A 21,517-nucleotide genomic window follows, 5' to 3' on the forward strand; every position below is an offset into this window, starting at 1 on the left:
GAAGCAGAGCATAGGACACGTGAAAAACAACGTGTACCTTAGAAAGGTCGGAGGAAGGTTGAAGCAAACAAGAAACTTGAAAAGGTGAATGTATCGCGGAGCGAACTTGTCCTTGATACCTAAACGATGTGCACCTCACAACAAGGTAACACGAAGAAAAGATTGACCACATGGTGCATATATCAAGACTAATGTCCTGGTTTTAGTGCAACTGGGTGAAAAAGGAGAGGAGTGCCATGAGCATCTTTGAGAAACAAATCTCTTAGACCTTGATGATTAGGAACAACGATGCATCCTTAAAGAACACAGTCCATTTGTCATCAATCGTGAAACTCTTGGACACGGAATTGCCAACAATAATCTCATAAATGAGCTTATGGGCAAGGAGAAACAAAAAGTGGAGCATTTCGAAATTTTTTTCTTCCAACATTGACATAACAATCAAGTTGGCAAGATAACCTTGTGGAATGAGATTGTAAACCACTAGCTTTTATGAATAAAGATAAGTACTTTCCTCTGAATTTCAAGCTGCCTCGAATATTTGCATGCTTTTTCTCCTTCTGTCTCCTGCTTTAGGTGCACAGAAGTCTCTTTACATCCTTGGTTGTGAGCAGGGGGCTGCCGGAGCCTCGAAAACAAAAAACCCGCTGCCGGATTACTCCGGCATGGGGCCATGCCGTTGCCGGGCTCCCCGCAACGCGCATCACGCAGGAGCTACGTCCTGGAATAGAAAGGTGCTCACACCCAAGTTTGGTATCGACCCTTCTGTGCCCAGGGCTGGGAGGCAGGAGGGTTACTTGTGCTTTATTCATGTTGCGCCTTTTTTCGTGTATTTCAAAAAAAAATTGCAGCATCTTGGGCTCGGTAAGAATCTGACATGCAGGGCAAGGACGGAGTTGTGCGCACTGTAATGCTCGTGGGTCACTCACGGGCTGTGTCATTTAGCGGTGTCTGGTTGTGCGTAGCAACCGCACTTCGAGGTTTTCACCGCACTCCGAGGTTCCTGCAGCAGGAGGGAGCCGCCACGTGTGCTGCGGCGACTTGGCGCGCGCGGTGGCAGGGCCCTTACCGCACTTCAAGGAGTGTGGCGCCACGGGTGCCGCGTTGACTCAGCGCGCGTGGTCGCAAGGTTCTTCACCGCGCCTATAAAAGGGCGCGGTGGTCATGGAGCAGCTCGGAGCAAAGCCAAGAAGGTGGCTACAAAGGCGAGGGAGGCTGCAGAGAGGCGATGGGGGTGCATGCCACCAGCGCTTAGTGCCGGTGGGTGCACTGCCATCACGACCTTGTCGAATCCCTGCACCAGGAAGTTCCGAGGCGAGGGTTGCCGCGGAGACGTGCACTGCCACAGCGTCCCTGCCGCATCCCTCCAGAGGGCGTCTCCAGGGCGAGGGTTGCCGTGGAGACGCTGTGGTGGCGCCACCACCGGTGCTTGGCGCCGGCGGCGGCCCCGCCACAGCGTTCCTGCCGCATCCCTCAAGCAGGCGGGTTCAAGGCGAGGGCCGCTGCGGCGGCACTCTGGTGGTGCATGCCATCAGTGCCTAGCGCCGATGGGTGCACTCCCATAGCGTCCTTGCCGCGCCCCTCCGGCAGGAATTCCGAGTGCAAGAACGAGCAGCTAAGTGCATGATCTTGACGCTGAACTTTCTGACGCTTAACATTGGCTCGCTGGTGTGGCTTGAGCCCTCCGTGTGGCTGGGGTGTTAGAAGGACGCTTGCGGGGCGAGTGCACACCTCATGCGGCTTGCGGGTCCGTCCCGTGAGCGCATGCTTGGGAGTTAGCTATCCCACGAGCGAAATGGCTCGCCGCTGCCGCTTGATCCCAGGTCGGCACTGCGGGTCCGTCCCGGGTCCCTGGTCCGGTTAAGTGTGTGGTGTGCGAGTCCCCGGTAACACAAGGCATAACACACGAAGGCCGGGAGATCCACCCCGCGAGTCAATCTCGGGAATGAGAAACGAGCACTTAGTAGAACCAAAGAGCGAAATTTATAAAAGCAGCAAATGATTACATGGAACACTAATTGTTTGAACGGCGCCAAGCGCGATACTTGCAGGAATCAAAGATAAAAATAAGACAAAACGAGGACCGGCAGGGGGCTGCGGCGACTAGTTGCCGGCGTCTTCCGCTGGGGGCTCGGGCTCCGGCTCCGGCTTCCTCTGCATCCGGTCCACCACCTCGTCGACGAACCGGCTCACTGCCTGACAGTGGGTGGGGCCGTCCTCGCTATCAGACCAGGCGTCCAGCAGCATCTCGAAGGGGAAGTTCGGGTGGCGGAGGTGCACTCGGGGAAGGATCGTCCCGGCGATATCCCTGGCGCACGTAGCGATCTCCTGGTCGCAGAACTTGGAGATCCACACGTCAAGCGCCTCGAGCTTCCCCACCATGTCGGAGAAGAACGGGATTAGCGTGCTGACGTCCGTGCCATCCACCTGAGCGCCCTGCAGCTCAAATCGCGGTAGCAGGTCGCGCACCGCCTGGGCGATCTCGAGCTGCTTCCGGGTCTCCCTCCGGCGCTGCTCCGCCCGCGTGGCATGGTTGCTGCGCGCCCGCACCATAGCGTGCTTAGACTTGCGGAGGAGGTCCGCCTGCCGCACGATCTCCTTGGCCTTGGCCACGTTGTCCTCGCCCGCCTTGACGAGCTCCTCCCGGGTGGCGGCTAACTCAGACTCAAGCTGGGTGCTCTTCTCCTTGGCGGAGTTGACCTCCTTCTCCCACCATACCGACGCTGCTGTCGTGTCCTCCGCAGCCTTAGCCTGCTCCCCCAGCTTGGTGCGCAGCCCCTAGAGTTGGGAGAGGTAGCTTCAGACCAGCTCGCTCTTCTCGTTGAGGCGAGCCTGGGCCGTAGCGAGCACCTCCGCGTGCTCCTTCCCGGCCTTCGCGTGCACTGCGACCAGCGAGTCTAAAGCTTGCCGGTGCTCGGCGCGCTGGGCCGACCTTTCGCTCGAGGATACAGATTCGATTGACCCGAGAAATCTCCATTTGCTTGCGCTTGATACGAACCCTAGAGAATGTGCTACTCCCTTTTCGCTAGCTCACATGCATGTCCTATTCCTCATTCCAGTAGCCGGTGGAGCTCCGCCTCGGGGACGGCCGACGCTGCGGCTTCGTCCCTGGCCTGCCGAGCCAGGCGCGCCTCCTCCCGCAGCCGGGAGAGCTCCTGCCGCTCCCTCTCAACGGCCTACCGCACCTCGCCACGCTGGCCCTTCGCGAGCTCATGGCGCTCCCTCACCTGGTTGAAGGAGGTGACGAACGCCAGCTGCTGCTCCTTGATCGCATCAAGGAACTGGTGCCCCTGGTCGTAGATACTTGGGTCCCAAGTCGGCCCGACGAGGATGCCGGAGTCTGGGACGAAGGTAGCAGCAGACGACGGCGAGGCCCCCGGCGCCACTGTTTGGCCGGGAGGGGCGTCGTCCACCTGCGGCGGAGCCTCCTGCTGCTCCCCTGCCACAGCCTCCTCAACGCCTGCGCCCATGGGTTGCGGGGGTGGCGGAGTTGTCGTTCCCCCGGCAGGAGGTCGACCACCACGTTGCCCGCTCTTGTTGTGAGCGCGGTCGGGACGGCGACAAAGAGTGAAATTAGAACCTAGAAATAAGATGAGTCGCCCGACGATGAGCGCAAGGAAGCTTTGAATGGGTACCTTGCGGGGCCGCCGAGCTTGCGGGAGGAGCTTCCTCCTGTTCCGTCCCGCCCGCTGTTGCCGGGCCACCTGCCGCGGGCAGGACTTCGCCTGCGAGTCAAGAAGGCGGCACGGTTGCAGGTCAGCAGGCGGGATTAACGTGTGCGTTGGGTTCAAGGGAGGGGTTAGTACCTGTTGCCGGCTCCTCACCCACTGAGATTGGGTCGGCGGCGGGCGCCGTGGCGGCGCCGCTGACCCCCGCCCCAGCCCGGTCGGTGCTGGTGCCAGCCCGGATGCGCGTCCTGTTGCTCGGCGCGGTGGGCGGCGAATCGGATCTTCCCCTCTTGCCGGCTCCCGACGAGGTGCCGTCCTTCAGTGGGTTGAGCTTGAACTCAAAGCCCCAGAAGAGCCCCTGCTTAGGCGGGGCCGTGGGTGCCCGAGGGGGTGCCGCGCCCCCGGTCGACGTGGAAGTCGCCGCTGCGGAGGCAGCCGCTGCCGCGGGCACCCTTGATCTTCGCACGATCAGGGGTGCGTCGTCTTCGTCCTTCTCCTCCTCCTCCGCCGCGAGAAGGGCCGCTTGGACCCCGGCAACCTGGCCCGCCTCGTCGCCGGAGGACTCTTGGTTGGGCCAGCTGAGCTCCAACTCTCCCCCACTCTCCACGAGCGCCCGCTTCCCACGGGTTGCAGGTGGAGGGGGACGCGGGGCCCGGGCAGGGGAGTCGGACATCAGCCCCCACTCGTCGCAGGGCGGGTAGGAGCTGATGATCTTGTGCAGCCCTAAGACGCCGGCAGGGAGGGAGGGAGCCCCTGGCGGCAGCTCCGTGACGGGGGCGTCCTCGCCGGTGATCCCCTTCACGCACGCCTGGATAGCCTCTGGGGCCACGTCCCCGTGCTGGAGGCGGGTGGCGTCCCCGGACCCCGTGTACATCCACGCGGCACGGGAGCGCAGCTGCAGCGGTGCTATACGCCGGCCGATGTAGGTGCGCGCCACGTCGAGGTCGGTGAGCCCCGCTAGCCGCAGGGCCTTGATCCGCTCGACGATGGGGAGGAGTTCGGAGTCACGGCTGTAGCGGTTCCGCCAGGTGTTGTTGGCCACCGGCAGCTCGGTGGGCGTGAAGATGAACTCCTCCGGCTCCTCAACACGGACCCAACACCAGTCCGCGTGCCACTGCTTCTCGATCTTCTTCTCCGACCGGACGATGAACTCCGATTTCATTCGGTGACATCACCCCCGCGTGCTCGACGCGTGGGTAGAAGTAGTGCCGGAACAATGCCACTGACGGCATCACTCCGACGAATCCCTCACAGAGGAATTGGAAGACAACGAGGAGAAAGAGGGAGGTGGGGTGGAGCTGCGCCACTCAGAGCTGGTATGCCTCCATGAGCGCGTGGAGGAACAGAGAGAACGGAGGCACCAACCCGGCGAGGATGAAGCACGCGAACACCTGGAAGTCGTTTTCTTGGTGGTCAGCGCCGGCGAGGAAGATGAGGGTCTCCCCGTACTCGTTGAACCGTGAGGCGATGGCATGTCGGACCTTGCCTAGCGCCTCGCCGTTATAGCCGGGCCAGAAGAAGGCGCACGTGGCCCTCAGCTCGCTCCTCTTCTGGTCCTTCTCCGAGGCGAGCTTCTGGGGAGCGTCTCGTTCCTGCCGGCTGCCGGCCTCTTGGAACCTTTCCCTTTCTTGGTGGCGGGGGGGCACCATGAGGAATGCGGGCAGAAGCTGGCCGGAGGCAGGAGTGCAAGGAAGATTGGAGATGAAGGGGAAAAGCTGGGGGGGGGCGAAGTGTTTGCTCCCCAACACAGCGGCAGAGTCTATAATGCCCCGGCGCTAAGCAACGGTCACATCCACACCCTACGGGTGCGCTGGGATAACTATGCTCCAAAAGGGGGATAACGCAGAGTGTGGCCTTAACCACCCGTGTTTAATGGGGAGGTTAGGGCAGAAATCCCGCGCCCACTACTCTGCCCGTATTGGCAGAGTCCTTGAAGCAGCGCATAAACGGGCCCCCGAAGCGGCTCAGGACCCACGCGTTGGTTAAGGGCGTAGCCCGGCAACCGACCAGGGAAGGGTCTACCCGGGAATAGGCGTTGCTGGCCCACGCCCGGGGGCTACTGTCGCACCAGTGGCACCCAGGGTACCACCGCTGCATGACGCGTGGGCCACCTCGCTTGCTCTCCGGAAGGATCGGACCCCGGGCAGCTCCGCACGAGCTGCCCGACAAGTCACCAGCCCGGCAGGGCTAGCCGGCTGCGGGGGGTGCCTTGCAGGGGAGGGTGTTCCTGGGCACAGGCGCCCGTTATAGGAGCGGGGCCGAGCGGGCAGGATAGCGGCGCCACGGGGCTGCTCGGCGGGCTCCCTGTGCGCAAGGTTTCTCAGGACGAAGAGTGTAGCACACGCGAGCATTTAATGCTCTGACAGAAAGGGGATTTCCTGTCCGGTCAGCCTACAGTGACTGGCCGGAGTGTAATTTTTAGGCGCTTAGGTCCCGAGTTGCAGGGCTACTCTTTATGCATGTAAGCCAGCGCACCGAGGGGGAGTTGGGCTAGCTCCCTGCTCGCCATTTGTCACCCATGCACCATGGCACCTGTGGTATCCCCTTCGGTATAAAAGGAGGACCCCCGCCAGCGGTCAAAGGGTTCAATTCGGGTTCGGTTCATTCGGATCCACACGAGCTCAGGCCAAAAACAGCAAGTAGCATTTAGCTAAAAAAGAGAGCACCCGGGGACTCCCCCTGGCAACTTGTAAACCCTTGTTCACTGGTTAATAGCAAACACAGAAGCGGGACGTAGGGTTTTACACCTTAGGGTGGCTCGAACCTGGGTAAAGGATCTCATGTTCATTGTGCTCCAACGCTTGGCATTGGCCTCGCCGGAGCGATCCCCGTCGCCCACTGCCGAACCTAAAAGGGGGTGCCCACGCATCCCCGGTGTCAAAGCCTCGTGCTACGACAGGTCCACTTCCTGGCATCAACTCGATAAGGAATTCCACATCATGATCCGGTGGCATGCCTGGTAACTCTTCCGAAAAAACATCTGGGTATTCTTTCACTACAGCCACATCTTCTAGGCTCTCCCCCTTAAGAGAATTGACCTTAGGTCTCAAGGGTTCGAAGGTAGACTTGAAACCTATACGTTTCTTTTCCGGGGTCGTGGGAGCAACGGTCCTCTTGACACAGTCTATGACTCCCCCATACTTGGTTAACCAATCCATTCCTAGGATCACATACAGTTCTTTTGATCCTATCACTGTCAGGTTGGTAGGAAAACTGTGTTTACCAATTTCTAAAGTCAACATACGGCACTCATAGGTAGCCAGTATCTCTCCTCCTGGTGATTTCACCTTCATGGGATTCACTAATGTGCTAGTTGGTAACCCATTTCTAATCACAAAGCCCCTTGATATGAGAACGAATGCGATGCACCAGTGTCAAACAGTATGATTGCTTCAAACAAATTAATGCGGAAGGTGTAGATTATGATACCTTTTTCCTCGGTGATCTCCTCCACATCAATGTGGTTCACGTTGCCCTTTGCAAAGGGGTTCGGCTTGCTCCCAGCTTCCTTGAATTTTTTGGGCAGTCGTTGGAGTAGTGTCCCAACTTGTGGCACTTGAAACACTCCACCTGGATGAGGTCGCGCTTGGGGTGGTTGCCGTTGCGGTTCTGTCGCCCGTTCCCTCCATTGCCATGGTTGCTGCCATTTCCACTGTCACTGTGGTTCCTTGGACGAGAAAGCTGGTTCTGGTGCTGAGGTCGGTTCCCATTTCCTCCATGATGATTCTGTCCATGGTTACCATGGCGATGGTGTTGGCCACTTCCTCCATGGTGCGCATTTCCTGGTGCGGTCCGGAGTGGGAATTTCCTTGATGAAGTCTCTGTTTACGGCTCTCCATCTGGTTCAGTTTATTCTCCAGTACAATGGCCTTGTCTATCAAAGGCTGGTAAGTGGGGGTGTAGGCGACAGCCAACTGGACGTATAGCTCATCAGTCAGGCCGTCCAAAAATCTCTCACGATGCTTGGCGTCAGTATTCACCTTATCGGGTGCATAGCAGGACAGGCTGTTGAATACCTCAATGAATTCTATCATGGTGCGGTTGCCCTGCCTCAGTTTTAGGAATTCCTTCTTTTTCAGACTAAGTACCCCCGTTGAGATGTGGGCGGTACGGAAAGACTCCTGGAACATCTCCCAAGTAACATCTTCGATAGGGGTGGTAATCTGAAATTTTTTCCACCAAGATGCAGCTGGTCCTTCCAGTAATTGGGCAGGAAACCCGACCTTCTCTTCGTCAGTGCAGTTCACAGTAACCAGATTTTTGTTTACTGAACGAAGCCAGTCATCTGCCACAATCGGTTTTGGGGAGCTCGAGAAAGTGGGTGGCCGCAATCTCAGAAAACGGGTCAGCATATCAACCTGGGGAGGTGGGTGGTGCTGGTTGTGGTTCTGATTACTATTGGCCATTTGCTGAGTCATCAACTGGATGAACTGAGTCTGGGCTGCCAGTAATTGCTGCACTAATGTTGCATTCTCATTCCCTTCTGCATTATTTTCAGCATTGTTGTCATTGTTGTTGGCATTGTTGCGGGTTTGGCCTCTTGGCGACATCTGTTTTAGGATAGCAAAGATGAGAAAAATATAGATGGAAGAGGTCTATGGATATCTACTCCCCACAAACAGACACAAGAATATCAATCAAACATCAATCCTTTTATTCAAATTTCTTTTAAGGTCCAAATAAACGACATAAAGACTCATTGTTGGCCCACGGCCTAAGTAAGAGGAAAATAAAATAAAATAAAATGAAAAGAAGAACCTACGGTCTACGTCACCATACAACAAAGTTCTGTATGGTCAACGACTAACATGTACTCGAATTTTATTATATGCTAAGTAAGATGTGGTGGTCTCCAACTCGACTAAGGGAGTGCGACAAAAGTGGTAGCTCCATCGGTACCCCTCCTGGAGCGGGTGTTGGCGGCGGGTGTGTCCTCCTCTGGAAAACTCTCCTCCTCTGAGGGCTCCTCTAGAGGTGGTCCCTCTCCCTCGGGCTCGGATATCTCCTGTGCTGGAGCGTTGGCTGCTAACACGTTGTTGAGGAAGTTCTGCATCTGGCCGATGTGCAGCTGCAGCAAGTCCCTCTCGTACTCAACCTGCCGTAGAGCGTCCCCCATATTGAGTATGGTGGCCTCTAGGTTGGCCCGGTTTCCTAGGAGTGCTCCAACTTGCTCCTCAGCAATATCAACACGAGTCATCTGGTCGTACAACTCAACTGTGTTGCTTTCCATTTGCTCAAACTGGAAAGCCACCTCGGTTGGGTTGTCTCCGAGGGCGTCAAAACCCACAGAGGCTCCTCCAACGGCTCTCCTCCCGAAATAACGGAAGAAAGAGTCGTTCGGCAGCTCGTCGCGGTAGGCCTCGCACATGTGCGCGCCTCGCGCGCTGCATGGAGAACTGCAGGCCTGACGTGAAGCTGGGGTAGCGTCCGGTGAAGGCGATGTCCGCCGTCACTGGCTCCACCTCACGGCCTCGGATGACCGTCTCAACCTCCCACCTGGGTTGCCAACCGTGGGGGTGTGCCGGCTCGGCGCGTCCCCGAAAACGCGGTGGTGCAAGGTCGAGGTAGGCACACAGCGACGCCAAAGCTGAGCTAAAAAGCTGCGTGTCACCCACAGTTGGGTAGTGGATGTGGGTGAAGGGCGGAACTTTGCCAAACTGTGGTGGGTTGTCCATCTATAGAAAAAGAGTAGAGAGAGAGGATGTTAATGACATGATTAATGCGTGGATGCATAAATAACAATTAAACATGGCATTATGGTGGAACGTAGTTAATGGCATTGACCGTATGTAAATTTTGCAATGCATGGTGGCAAAATAATATAACATGGGGTGTTTTATGCAGAATGACTTGCAAGTGTACATAAATAAAATTAAAAATAAATGACTCTATAAAATGCATGAATATTCTGGTGCTATGACATGTGATTGCAAGGAAAATAATAACGAGATATGCATGCAGTAATGAATATGAGATGCACATGTCCTAGGGTTTGGTCTTAGTCTTTTTTTCCATGCTAGGGTCACGTTCCTACAGGAAACACAATGCTCTGATACCATCTGAAGTGATCGCCCCCGTACAGGGTTCAATCTCTGTGCTTATAGTGCTAGTCCCTGGATCGACTCACTAGCACACACAATTCAAGATGTAATATCGAGAAACAAAGGTCAAGTAATTTATTACATCGTCATCATCCAAAACTTTATAGTACTTACAACTTTGCATAACCACTCGGGTTAGCATTGAAACTAAATAAATAAATTGTTCGGCAGCGGAAAACGAAGGAAAAATTGAGCCATTGCAACACCACAGAGAGCGCATGTTGGAATGCAGGCTCGTGACCCAACACAACGTAACCTTACTCATCGTCAGAATTCCCTGCAAAAATTTAAAGGTTGCAGCCACTAGGGTCAATACATTGAATGTATTGGCAAGTTCACCGGAGTTTATAACAGATCCTATCAAATATATGCAATATTGGCTATGTTGAGTTTAGGCTTTTTGGCGTAGAAGCAATTGATATAAATTTTATCCTACTACAATTGAATTTTACAGTAAGATAAATCTATTGGACATCGGGTAGACACACCGATGCTCCTATTAAAACCAAGGACATTGAGTAGACACATCAATGCTCCTAACCCAAGTTTAAACCATTCATTTTATTTAGAAATTTGAATGAGTGAGACCTTACTTAGTTTCCATATTCACATGCTCAATGTCGGAGCATAGATCTCCGACACCGCGGATGCCGAGCACCCCCTTTTTGGTTCGGTGGAGGGCGAGGTGATCGCTCCGGCGATCACCGGCGTGGCGATATACACGAAGTGTGGACACGTGAATTTACCCAGGTTCGGGCCACCCGGAGGTGTAACACCCTACGTCCTGCTTTTTGTTGTATTCAAGGTTGTATATGTTGCTTACAAGGTGTCCCAGAAGTTCTCCAGGAGCTACTTGGCGATGGCTCTAACTAGGGCTCAAAGTAAGACTGATCGGAACCCTTTGACCGGTGCCATCAGTCCTCTTTTTATAGACAAGGGATACCACAGGTGCTAATGCATGCAGTGTGACACGTTTCCTAGATGCATGTCACGCCCACATGAAATACATTTCTGCTCATCCATGCTGGACGCCATGCAGCACCCGGTCCACTGTACACGGTAGAAAAATGGTTCGTAGGGTAGTCGCCCTAGCCTTCCTAAGCGCTGATAGGACTCCTGTCGGTGCATTAAATGCACTGTGCCCGCCGTCTTGTCCTGTCTCCATTGTTCTGTGGGCTCCGCCTGCATGCCCGAGCTGCCGAGAGGCGTTTCTTCAGTTTTCCGGGACCAGGGTTCCCGAGGCTTCTTATATGCGGGCCCTTAGCTTCACCTTCACCAAGGGCCGTCTCCTTGAGGCAGGCTTCCTGGACTCATCGCTTCTCGGGAGGCCTTCGTGACGGGGCTTCGTCACTGGCGACCCACGCGTCCCGTATCAGTGGGATCCTGTGGGCCAGTGGTACGACAGTAGCCCCCGGGCGTGGGCCGGCAGCCTTGAAGCTCCCAGCAAGTGCTATCCTCGGTCGGTTGCCCGGCTATTCCTTATCTGATGCGTGGGTCCCAAGGGGAGTCCCCCTGGCACCCGACCTCGCGGACCGCATTTACAGTTTCCCTCCTCCGAGCGAAACGGTCGGGTGCACGATTTCGTGCCTTATCCCCCTTTATCACCAGAGAGTTAAGGCCACATCGCGCACCCCCTCTTAATCTCCGATTCTTTAGGGTACTTAACTGTCGATCGTGGGGGTGTCCGTTGCAGCCCGCCAGTGATAAATACCCAAGGCTGGCGGCGGGCACTCCCCATCGCCTCTTGCTCCTGCCATTGCCTCCCAAGCTCTCCGCGCCCCAACTCCAACCAAATCACCTCCCCACCTCCGCCGATGTCTTCCAAGGGCCAGAACCATCCAAGGGGAGCACCAGCAAAGGGGAAAAGCGCGAGAAGGTCGGCAAGAAGGAGCTATCGGACCGAGCCCGGAAGGATGAGGAAATGCAGGCTAAGTTCGCCTTCTTCCCTGCCCCCCTCGGGTACAACGGAGAGGGGGTAGACAAGCTGGTATTGGCGCTTCCCACCAAGCACAACGATTACGGGCTGATGCGGATTCTCCCCGTCGGCGTGGAGCCCGACCGGTAGTACTTCCGGATCTTCGGGAGATTCATCCTAGCCGGGTTCGTGCCGCCACACTCCTTCTTCCTTTCAGCCATCATGGAGACCTACGGGCTCATCATGGCGCAACTTCACCCCTGTCGTTCTTCACATTGGCTGTCTTCCAACACCTTTGTGAAGCGTTCGTGGGAGTGATGCCGTCGGTGGCTCTATTTCGCCACTACTCGCCACTACTACTACCCGAGGGTGGAGAAGAAGGCTCCCGTATCCACGGGAGTGGTGTTCCGGTTCCGCGATAGGATCAAGTCGGAGTTCATCGAGCTGGGGAAGAAGAAGATCAAGCATGAGTGGCGCCGCGACTGGTGCTGGGTGCACACCGACGAGCTCCATGAGTTCCATGAGGAGCCCCTCAGACCCCTGAAGGGCTCTGATGACTAGACGCTCCATGACCAAAAGGACAAGGAGCTGGCCTCAATCTGTGCCAAGATCAAGGCGCTCCGTGAGGCTTGGCTCACGGACACAGATGTGGCGTGCCACTTCACCGGGAGGCACGTGGCTCCCCTGCAGCGGAGCTTGCATCCGGCGTGGATGTACACCGGGTCCGGCGACCGGACCCGGCTGCAGCGCACAGACCTCCTCCTGGAGGAAGTGCAATTCTGGGTGAAGGGCATCACCGGTGAGGACGAACCCTACTGGCTGCCCCCCCTTGGAGCGCACTCGCTCCACGCCGGGTTCCCGAACCCGGGAGCTCGGGATCTTCCACTCTACGATGAGTGGGGGATCGTGGAGGACCCCTCGGCGCAACCCTCCCCCCGGCAGCCCAAGCCCCGCAGGGGCAAGGAGCCGGCTGCCGACTCGGGGAAGGGGCGCCAAGGCCAGGCCTCCGCCAGGCCAAAGGGCTCAGACTCCGGCGACTCCTCGCTGGGCGTCGGAGGAAACCTCAGCGACGATGATGATGATGATGACGATGACACTCCCCCGGCAGCTGGAGCGGTCGTGCCGGAGGAGGACGACGTCGCCCTGGTGAGGCGGTTCATGGCGGAGCGGGCGAGCAGGCTGGAGGCCAGCCCGCAGCCTCAAGAGCCTCACGGCGACGTGGGGGCTGCGGCCTCCGGGGGCGGCGATGTGGTTGCAACAGCTGCCCGGACTACCCCGGCGGCTCCGCCAGTCCCACCCGCATGGAGCGGCCCTCTGGCGAGGAGCACCCTAGCGGACAGGGTGCTCAAGCTCAAACCGGCGGGGTGAGTTCAATGTTGTGCTGAACACTTTAGATTTCATGAATTTTTACATGCCTGACTAACTTGTTTTTGCGTTCTCCAGTTCTTCGAGGAAGAGGGGGCAGACCAACACGTCGCTGGCAGTCCCGACCAAGAAGCCCCGCCCGGCATCGGGCAGTGGCGACCGAAATGCCGCTGGCGCGGCTATTGTCACGGCGGCAGCTACCGCTGGGGACTCGAGGGTCCCCGATTCGAGCTCGCAGGGCACCGGCCCGGCGGCAGGTACGTGCGAGTTCCAACATTTCCTTTACCCACTCGCGCCATCTTCCATACTTGACGCAGGTGCTCTTCTTGCAGTTGCCGGGGATGTTCCGGCAGCGCCTGTGCCCACCGAGGCACGGGTAATCAACCTCACCGGCGAGGTCGACGATGATGCTCCGGCGGAGATTACCTCCATTGGAGCCCTTCAGCAATCGGCCACGGCGCCTGCCGGGGCCGCGATTGCTACTGCAGGCGATGCCACGCAGGGGGCGCCATCTGTGACAGGTGACACGGAGCAGCCTCCACCAGTCGGAGCAGGCGGCGGCGCTCTGGAGAAGCCCCTGAGCCCCCAGCCCACCCCTTTGGACGGGCAAGGAGCAGCAGGGCTTGGCCAGGCCAGGGGCACGTCGTCAAATCCCGACGCGCCCTCGGGACCACAGTCGGTTGCAGCGGGGTCCTCCTCCTTCGCCGGAGCTACCTTCAGCCCGGGAGCAGGGGAGCTCGCCGGGCGGACATGGGGTCGGATCACTTTCGACTCCTGCGTGTTCTAGCAGGGATACCAGGTGATCAACAACATCCAGCAGCAGCAGCGGATGTTCGTCGATTTCTTCAACGACAGGCAGCAGCACCACGCCCGCGTGGTAGCGGAACTGGGCGCGGCGCGACGGGAGGTGGAGGAGCAGCGCATCGAGCTACAGAGGCTCCGGGAGGAGCTCCAGCAGCCGCTGCAAGCCGGGGCAACGCCTACGGTGTAAGGGGTGCCGGAGGCGCAGGTCCTCTAGCAGCTGTGGGATCTCCAGCAAGAACACCAGTGGGAGCTCGAGATGGTGAAGGCCACACACGCCAAGAGCGAGGAGGAGCACCAGGCGGCTCTGGACTCGTTCCAAGGGCATCTCCGGGATAAGACGGACTTACTGTCCAACTACTCCTTGGAGATCCAGCGCCTCCGCCGCAAGGTCGGAGAGCTGGAGACGGCGGCTGCAACAGCAGCCGAAGCCTCGGCGCGCCGGGAGAAGGAGTTGCAGGACCAAGCTCGCTCCCGGGAGCGTGAGCTTGTGGGGCAGCTCAAGGCCGCCCAAGATGCCAGCTCGTCCCTTCAAGGCAAGCTCGACATGGCACGGCAGGAACTCCGGCTGGTCCACGACAACAACACCAAGAAGGCGTCCGAGATCGGCAGGCTGAACTCCGAGTGCCGCGAACACAAACTGCAGGCCCAGGTGGCTCGCGGTCCGTGCACCGAGCGGCGGGCCCATAGGAAAGGGTAGGTGGCCAGGCTGAAGAAGCTGACGGACTCGGTGGTGGAGGCGCTGCAGGGGTTCGACATCCCGGTGTCTTCCTTCGACGGGGCGAACATGGTCAGCTTCACCTCCCTCGCAGACTTCGTCGGCCAGCTGAGCGGCCTACAAAGCTGTGTTACGGCCTTCGGGGACCGGCAAGTCGGCCTTGCAGCCGAGCAGGTCGCCGGGCAGATTCTCACTCGGGTCCACTCCGCACACCCCAACTTCCCATTCGAGTCGGTCTTTGACGCCTGGTCAGACGAGGAAGAGGCCAAGACCCACCGGGAACCGGTGCAGGGTGTTGTGGACGAGATGGTGGCGCGGATGCAGGGCAACGTCGATGAAGATGGAGCCGCTGACGAGGAGGTTGCCAAAGAAGCCCCCAATACCAAGGATGCACCTAACACTGACGCAGCCGCCCCGGGAGCACCTCCCGCATGATTGCATACTGTTTTTTTTTATTTTACTGCAAGTGGCGCATGGCGCCTTAGAATTTTTTGTGTTAGCTTTCCCTTATCATCGCAAGTGTTATCTGTTAACTCGTTCGCTCAAGCTTCAATATATCCAAAGCTACTTTTACTTGCTTCTTTGTCTAAGACTAGCTTGCCGGGGAGGGGCTCTGTTCCTCCCGTGCTTTAGCCTTGCGTATCCGGAGACTCGCCAACCACATGCTTGGCCAGACTAGGGACCCGGGACGGACCCGCGGTGCCAACCTAGGACCAAACAGCAGCGGCTAGTCACTCCGCCTGCGAGTTCACTACCGCAGCGCGCATGCCTCCGCGAGCCACGTGTGTGGGGCGTCCTCACCCCGCAAGCGTCTTTCCCACGCCCTGGCAACATGGGGACTGAGCTTACCTCAGCAAACCAGCGTTACTTAACTTTCCGTTCTCTTTGGTCTTGTAGCACCTTGTTGAGAGCCGTGGCAAGGACGCTGTGGCGGTGCACCACCACAGTGTCTTCGCGATGCCCCTCGCCCACTGCACCGCCATTTCTAGTGTCGTTCTATAAGAGATGTGGCAGGGCCGCGATGGTGGGGACACCCTCAGCGACAAGCGCAGAGCGATGCACCACCATCGCCTCTCTGCGACATCTCTTGCTTTCTTGCCCGTTGCTGGTGTTGCACTTGCCCCGGTCTCTTTAAATAGCCGGAGCGCTGCCCTCACCTCCACACGCGTGGGACCACCAGTCGCCGCGTGGAGGCACTGGCCCTGTCTCCGTTTCCTGCATGAAGCCTCGAAGTAATTGCCATATATGTACATCTAACTTGCAAGACGACGACACCCGTGACCACCACACGAGCATCACAGTGTGCCTTCGCCTCATCTTTACCCTGCATGTCAGATTCCCGTAGTGCCCAAGGTGCATAGCAAAAAATATCGAAATGCATGAAAAACAGTTCAAACTGGATAACTTCCTACCTCCCAGCCCCCAGGCACAGAAGAGTCGACCTCAGACTTGGGTGTGAGCATCTTTATATTTCCACGGTGCCCTGCTGGCACGTAGCACATTGCGGACGGGTCCGGCAACTGCTAGGCCTCGTTCTGAGACGTCCCGACAACGAGCTTTGTTTTCAGGGTTCCGGCAACCCCCTGCTCACAGGCAAGGATGAGGAGACAATTCTTTGCACCTAGAGCAGGAGACGAAAGCACTTATAAACAGCAAAGCACAACAATTATTGAGGCAACACTTATCTTTATTCAACTTTGTGCTAGCGGATTACAATCGGGCCTTGCCCGGCTACACTAGCTTAAAGAAGCACGCTGCCGCAGCGTCACCCGTGGGTAAGGCACCACCGTTTCACAGGTAGAACTTGTGCAGGTGCTCAATGTTCCAACTATTGGGCACCGGCAAGCCTTCTTCGGTTTCCAACCAAACAGCCCCCGGTCTGGTCACCTGCACTACCTGGAAAGGGCCTTCCCAGATTGGAGTCAACTTGTTCCCGGCCTTCGTTCCTTGTATCCGGCGCAGGACGAAGTCTCCAACCTCGAGCCCCCGGGGACGGACTCTCCTATTGTGATAACGACGGAGTCCCTGCTGGTAGCCTGCAGCTCGCACAGCAGCCCGGCATCGAATCTCCTCGATGAAGGTAAGGTCATCAATCCTCTACGCGTGTTGGCTCTTGTCGCCGTACGCGCGTACCCGAGGCGACCCATACTTGAGGTCGAGGGGCAGCACAGCTTTTGCCCTGTAGACGAGGGTAAACGGAGTTTGACCCGTCGCCCCACTTGGTGTGGTCCGCAGCGACCACAGCATGTGCTGGAGTTCTTCAACCCAGTGTTTCCCGTAGCCCTTGAGCTTGTCAAAGGTTATCGTCTTGAGCCCCCGCAGCACTTCTCCATTGGCTCGCTCAACTTGCCCATTGCTCCTCGGATGAGCAACAGAGGCAAAGTGAATCTTAGTGCCCATGTCCTCGCAGTAAGCTTGGAACACCGCACTAGTGAATTGCGTGCCATTGTCGCTGATGATGCCGTTAGGCACACCAAACCGGCACACAATGCCCTTGAAAAACTTGATGGCTGCCTGTGCCGTGACGGCTCGGACAGGCTCCACCTCGATCCACTTCGAGAACTTGTCGATGGCCACGAGCAAGTACTCGTAGCCGCCAACTGCTCTCGGCAACTTGCCGACAATGTCCAGGCCCCAGACCACGAATGGCCACAAGGACGGGATGACTTGCAAGGCTTGCGCCGGCTGGTTGCTCCTCTTGTCGTGAAACTGGCATGCTTCACAGGTCTTGACTAATTGTTCGGCATCGGCTAGTGTTGTCGGCAGTAAAAGTCGTGCCGAAATGCTTTCCCAGCTAGTGCCCTGGAGGCCACATGGTGCGAGCATGTGCCTCGATGTATATCCTCCAGCAACGTGCGCCCTTCTTACCGGGGCACGCAGAGGAGCATGACTCCATTAGGACGCCTCCGGTAGAGTTCCCCGTCCACCAGGGCGTACATCTTGGCTTGCCGGGCTACTCGCTCCGCGGCAACGTCTTCCTCCGGGAGGGTCCCGTCCCTGAGGTAACGAATAATATCCGTCCCCCAGGGTGGTGGCTCCTAGCTAGTGTATGCCACCAACTTGGCAGCATGGCCCCCCGCAGCTGTAGGGTCACCTTGAGTTGGCGGAGGGGCTTCCCCGGCAACTGTCTTGGGGTCAACAGAGGGCTTTGACTGCCTCCGCCCGAACACCCCAGGAGGCACCTTGCTGCGTTCCGCTGCCCATTTGGACAGTTCATCCGCAAGAAAGTTGTCCTTGCGCTTCACGTGCTCAAATCGAAGTCCCTTGAACTTGGACTCCAATTTTCGCACCTCCTCCAGGTACGCTGCCATCTAGGGGCAGTCGTAGTCCTTATTTACCTGGTTGATCATGAGTTGTGAGTCCCCGCGAACAACCAAGCATTTGATGTCGAGGGCGATCGCCGCGCGCAGCCTGGCAAGCAGTCCCTCGTACTCTGCTGTGTTGTTGGTGGAGTGGGCGAAGCCGAGCTGTATTACGAACTTGAGCTGATCTCCAGTGGGCGACTCGATCACCAGTCCGGCACCGGCGCCATGCAAGCAGAAGGCGCCGTCGAAGTACATGACCCAGTACCCCTCATCCAATCTGCCGGGAAGGCTCGCTTTCGGCTTTTATTCTTCTATGCCCGTCAATGTCCACTCTGCGATGAAGTCGGCGAGAGCGGTGCTCTTGATGCTCTTGGTGTTTGCGAAACGCAACCCGAACTCCGCTAGCTCCATCATCCATTAGGCCACCCTCCCGGTGGCTACACGGTTGGTGAGGGCCCTCTTCAGGCAGAACCTTGACACCACCGTGATGCTGTGCGCCTGGAAGTAGTGGCGCAGCTTCCTTGAAGCGAGCAAGATCCCAAGCAAAAGCTTCTGGACCTGCGGGTATCGTACCCGGGCATCGTGCGGCATCGTGTTGACAAAATACACGAGATGCTGCACTAGCCTCGGATCCAGGGGCAGAGGCGGTAGCCGGGGGTTCCTTCAGCTCGCCGGGAGCCCCCGACCCTTCCGTCTCAGCCCCCGGGACTTGCTCTTCCCTCTCGGCAACGAGCACGAAGCTCACTACCTGGTCCGTCGCTGCCAGGTATAGCAGCAACGGCTCGCCCGGCTTGGGGGCGACGAGGACCGGCGGCGGTTTCAGGTATCGCTTCAAGTCCTGGAACGCCGTTTCCGCCTCGGGAGTCCAATTGATTGGACCCTTCTTCTTCTTCACCTTGAAGAAAGGCAGGGCTCGGTCGCCCATCGTTGAGATGAAACGCCTGAGCGCCGCAACGCACCCATTGAGGCGCTGGATGTCTCTAACTGTCCTCACACGGGGCTCCGACACCGGGGGCGTGCGGTCACGCCCCCTTTTTAGGTTCGGCAAGGGCGTCGAGGATCGCTCCGGCGATCGCCGGCGTGGCCGATGGGCCTACGTAACCGGCGAAGTAATGTCCCCGAGATACATACGAGCTTGGAGCACATACAACGACGACGAGAACAGCGACGACGCGCCCCTAATCGTGCGGAGATCGAGGGCGTTCGCAGCGGCCGCCTCCTCGGCGGCGACATTCGCCCCGGCAGCGGCCGCCAACCCCGCGGCGGCAGCCGCTCCAGTGGCGCCCGTCGGTACTTCAGCAGCGTCCGCGTCCATGGGGGTCGCTGGAGTCACAACGGCGACATTCGCCCTAGCAGCGGCCGCCGGCACCGCGTCGGCAGCTGCTCCAGTAGCACCCGCCGACTCCTTGGCAGGGGCCATGAGCGACCCGGCAATGGCCGCAGCAGCGATAGCCGCCGAGACTGTGCCGGCAGCCTCCTCGGGGTCGGTCCCTGATTCCGCAGTGGCTTCACCACCGTCCCCCGCGACGCCCCGGGACGGGGTGACCCAGCGGGCACCTACGGTGCCGCCCGCTCGAGGGGTCTTCCGGGCCTTCGCGCTCCGACGCAACCCCCCCAAGTCCAATTCACTGGCGGCTGCCCGCAAAAGGGGGAGGAGGGACTCCCCGCCCGCCACGCCGAGCAAGAGGGCGTGCGGGGACGCCGGCAGTGTCGCTGACCCGACCGTTGCAGGGGTCAGCGGCGTCATCATTGCGCCCGCCGACGACCCAACCCCTACGGGGCCGGGGCCGGCAACTGGTACGGCTCCTTTGCTTCTCCTTTGCGGCATTTTTTCATTTGTTAGTTAATCATATAAACGTACCTTCTTTTTCAGTAAGCGGCAGCTCACCCGCGGCAAGCCTTTCGGAGGCTCCCGCCTGCGCAGGCGAGGAGGGGGAGGCCCCCCTTGCAAGTCCATCTGCCGTGCAAGGTAACCACCCCGGCCACCCTTGTCCATTTCTGGTCACTCTCTTACTCGTCAATCCTCACACTTCTTATTGGTGTAGGCACGAGTGTGCCCGCACCGAGAGCGGGTGCCACCGTGATTGATCTCGACTCTGTCGTCGAGATCACGGGGGCGGCAGAAGAGCCGGAACCGGCTCTCACACCAAGCCCTGCCGCGCCGGCGACAGCGGCGGTGGTGGCCACCGTCACCACTGGGACGGCGCTTGGTGACCCGCCTGCAGCCGCGGACGCGACTGGCACGGACTCGCCTGGCGCCCAGTAGGGAACGGCTCCTGCCGGGGGTAGGGAGGCTTCTCCAGCCCCGCGGTCCCCGGGCGCAGGTGCAGGGGAAGCTGCAGGGGAGGGACGGCAGGATCCCCCAGAGCAAGCGGGCGACCCCTCGCACAGCCCTACGTTGGCAGCGGGGGCTTCGTCGTCCTTGGCTGCCTTCCCCAACACCGACCTCGGCACCCTCGCCGGCCTAGCTTGGAATCCTATCACCTGGGATCCGAGCATCTTCGAGCTGGACTCGCTGGCGGCAACCCTCGAGGCGACCAAGAAGGTGCACGCCGAGGTGCTCGCGGCGGCCCAGGCCCGGCTGGACGAGAAGAGCGACCTGATCGCCAACTACCGCGGCGAGATTCAGGGCCTTCGCGTCAAGCTGGAGGTGCAGGTCAAGGCCACCGAGGACGCGGTGGGAGCAGCGGCTCGGCACGAGATCCAGCTCGGCTCCACCATGGACATGGTGGCCAAGCTTGAGACCGAGCTGGCCACCGCCTAGGAGGAGCTTGTCAAGGCCGGCGAGGACAACGCGGCCCAGGCCGCAGAGCTCACGAAGCTAGCGGGCCGCCTTAGCAAGGCCAAGGATTCTACCGTCAATGCTTGGCTTCACCACGGCACGCTGATTGGGCAGCGGAAGATCGAGACCGATAAGCTGCTCAAGATTGCCCAGGCGCTGCGCGATCTGCTGCCCAAGTTCGAGCTGCAGGTGGCGGAGGTGGACAACATGGATGTCTCGACGTTGATCCCCTTCTGCTCCGACTTGGTGGGGAAGCTTGGGGCGCTCGATGTCTGGATCGCCCAGTACGTCGCCAACGAGGTCGCCAACTGCGCCCGAGAGGTTGCCGGGACAATCCTCCCGAGGATACATCTCCGGGACCCGGAGTTTTCCTTCGAGCCCCTGCTGGACGCTTGGTCAGACAGCAAGGACGAGCCCACGCACACCCAAGCAGTGCGCGGGTTCATCGACGAGGTGGTCGAGCGGATGCAGCGGAAGCCGGACCCCGAGCCGTCCATGGAGCCGCCGGCCGAAGGCGCCGGCACCTAGTTGCGGCAGCCCTCAGCCGTCCTTGCTGCTTTCCGATGTATCTTCTTTTGTTTGTTCTTTCCTGCAAGTGTGGCGCTTGGCGCCGTTTGAACAATTATTTTTCCATTAGCTTATGTAATCGTTCAACACTTAGACAATCAAGCTCTTTAACTTGTTTAAATTCTTGTTCTTTGTTCCCGGTGCTGCGTCACGGGGCGACCCCCTAGCCTTTGCGTGTTTTGCCTTGTGTTACCGGGGACTCGCGCGCCTCACCCTTGACTAGACCAGGGACCCGGGACGGACCCGCAGTGCCGACCTGGGGTCAAGCGGTAGCGGGGAGCCACTCCACTTGCGG

At 58.6% G+C, this 21,517-nt stretch overlaps 1 protein-coding gene and 1 long non-coding RNA gene across 2 annotated transcripts; one reads left to right on the plus strand and one right to left on the minus strand.

The window, feature by feature from the left end:
- Positions 1-9,823: 9,823 nt before the first annotated feature.
- LOC112271871 lies at positions 9,824-16,424 on the minus strand. The gene is made up of 2 exons (XR_002965389.1): positions 15,981-16,424; positions 9,824-10,046 (listed from the first exon to the last, which is right to left on the minus strand). It is a non-coding gene; the product is annotated as an uncharacterized LOC112271871 (long non-coding RNA).
- A 2,762-nt stretch (positions 16,425-19,186) lies between these two features.
- Positions 19,187-20,139, plus strand: LOC104584136 (skin secretory protein xP2-like). Its single transcript, XM_010238275.1, has 3 exons — positions 19,187-19,670; positions 19,747-19,842; positions 19,919-20,139. Exons 1-3 carry the CDS (start codon positions 19,187-19,189, stop codon positions 20,137-20,139), a joined length of 801 nt encoding a protein of 266 aa, XP_010236577.1.
- Positions 20,140-21,517: the final 1,378 nt, after the last annotated feature.

Source organism: Brachypodium distachyon, chromosome 3 (genome assembly GCF_000005505.3).
Source record: "Brachypodium distachyon strain Bd21 chromosome 3, Brachypodium_distachyon_v3.0, whole genome shotgun sequence".
NCBI classification, from domain to species: domain Eukaryota; kingdom Viridiplantae; phylum Streptophyta; class Magnoliopsida; order Poales; family Poaceae; genus Brachypodium; species Brachypodium distachyon.

What these genes read in the sequence shown, in the direction of transcription:
- LOC104584136 (XM_010238275.1), top strand. Translation starts at nt 19,187, where the DNA reads ATGGGGGTCGCTGGAGTCACAACGGCGACATTCGCCCTAGCAGCGGCC. An exon ending in GGGGCCGGGGCCGGCAACTG is followed by an intron (nt 19,671 to 19,746) that starts GTACGGCTCCTT and finishes CTTCTTTTTCAG; the next exon opens with TAAGCGGCAGCTCACCCGCG. An exon ending in AAGTCCATCTGCCGTGCAAG is followed by an intron (nt 19,843 to 19,918) that starts GTAACCACCCCG and finishes TTATTGGTGTAG; the next exon opens with GCACGAGTGTGCCCGCACCG.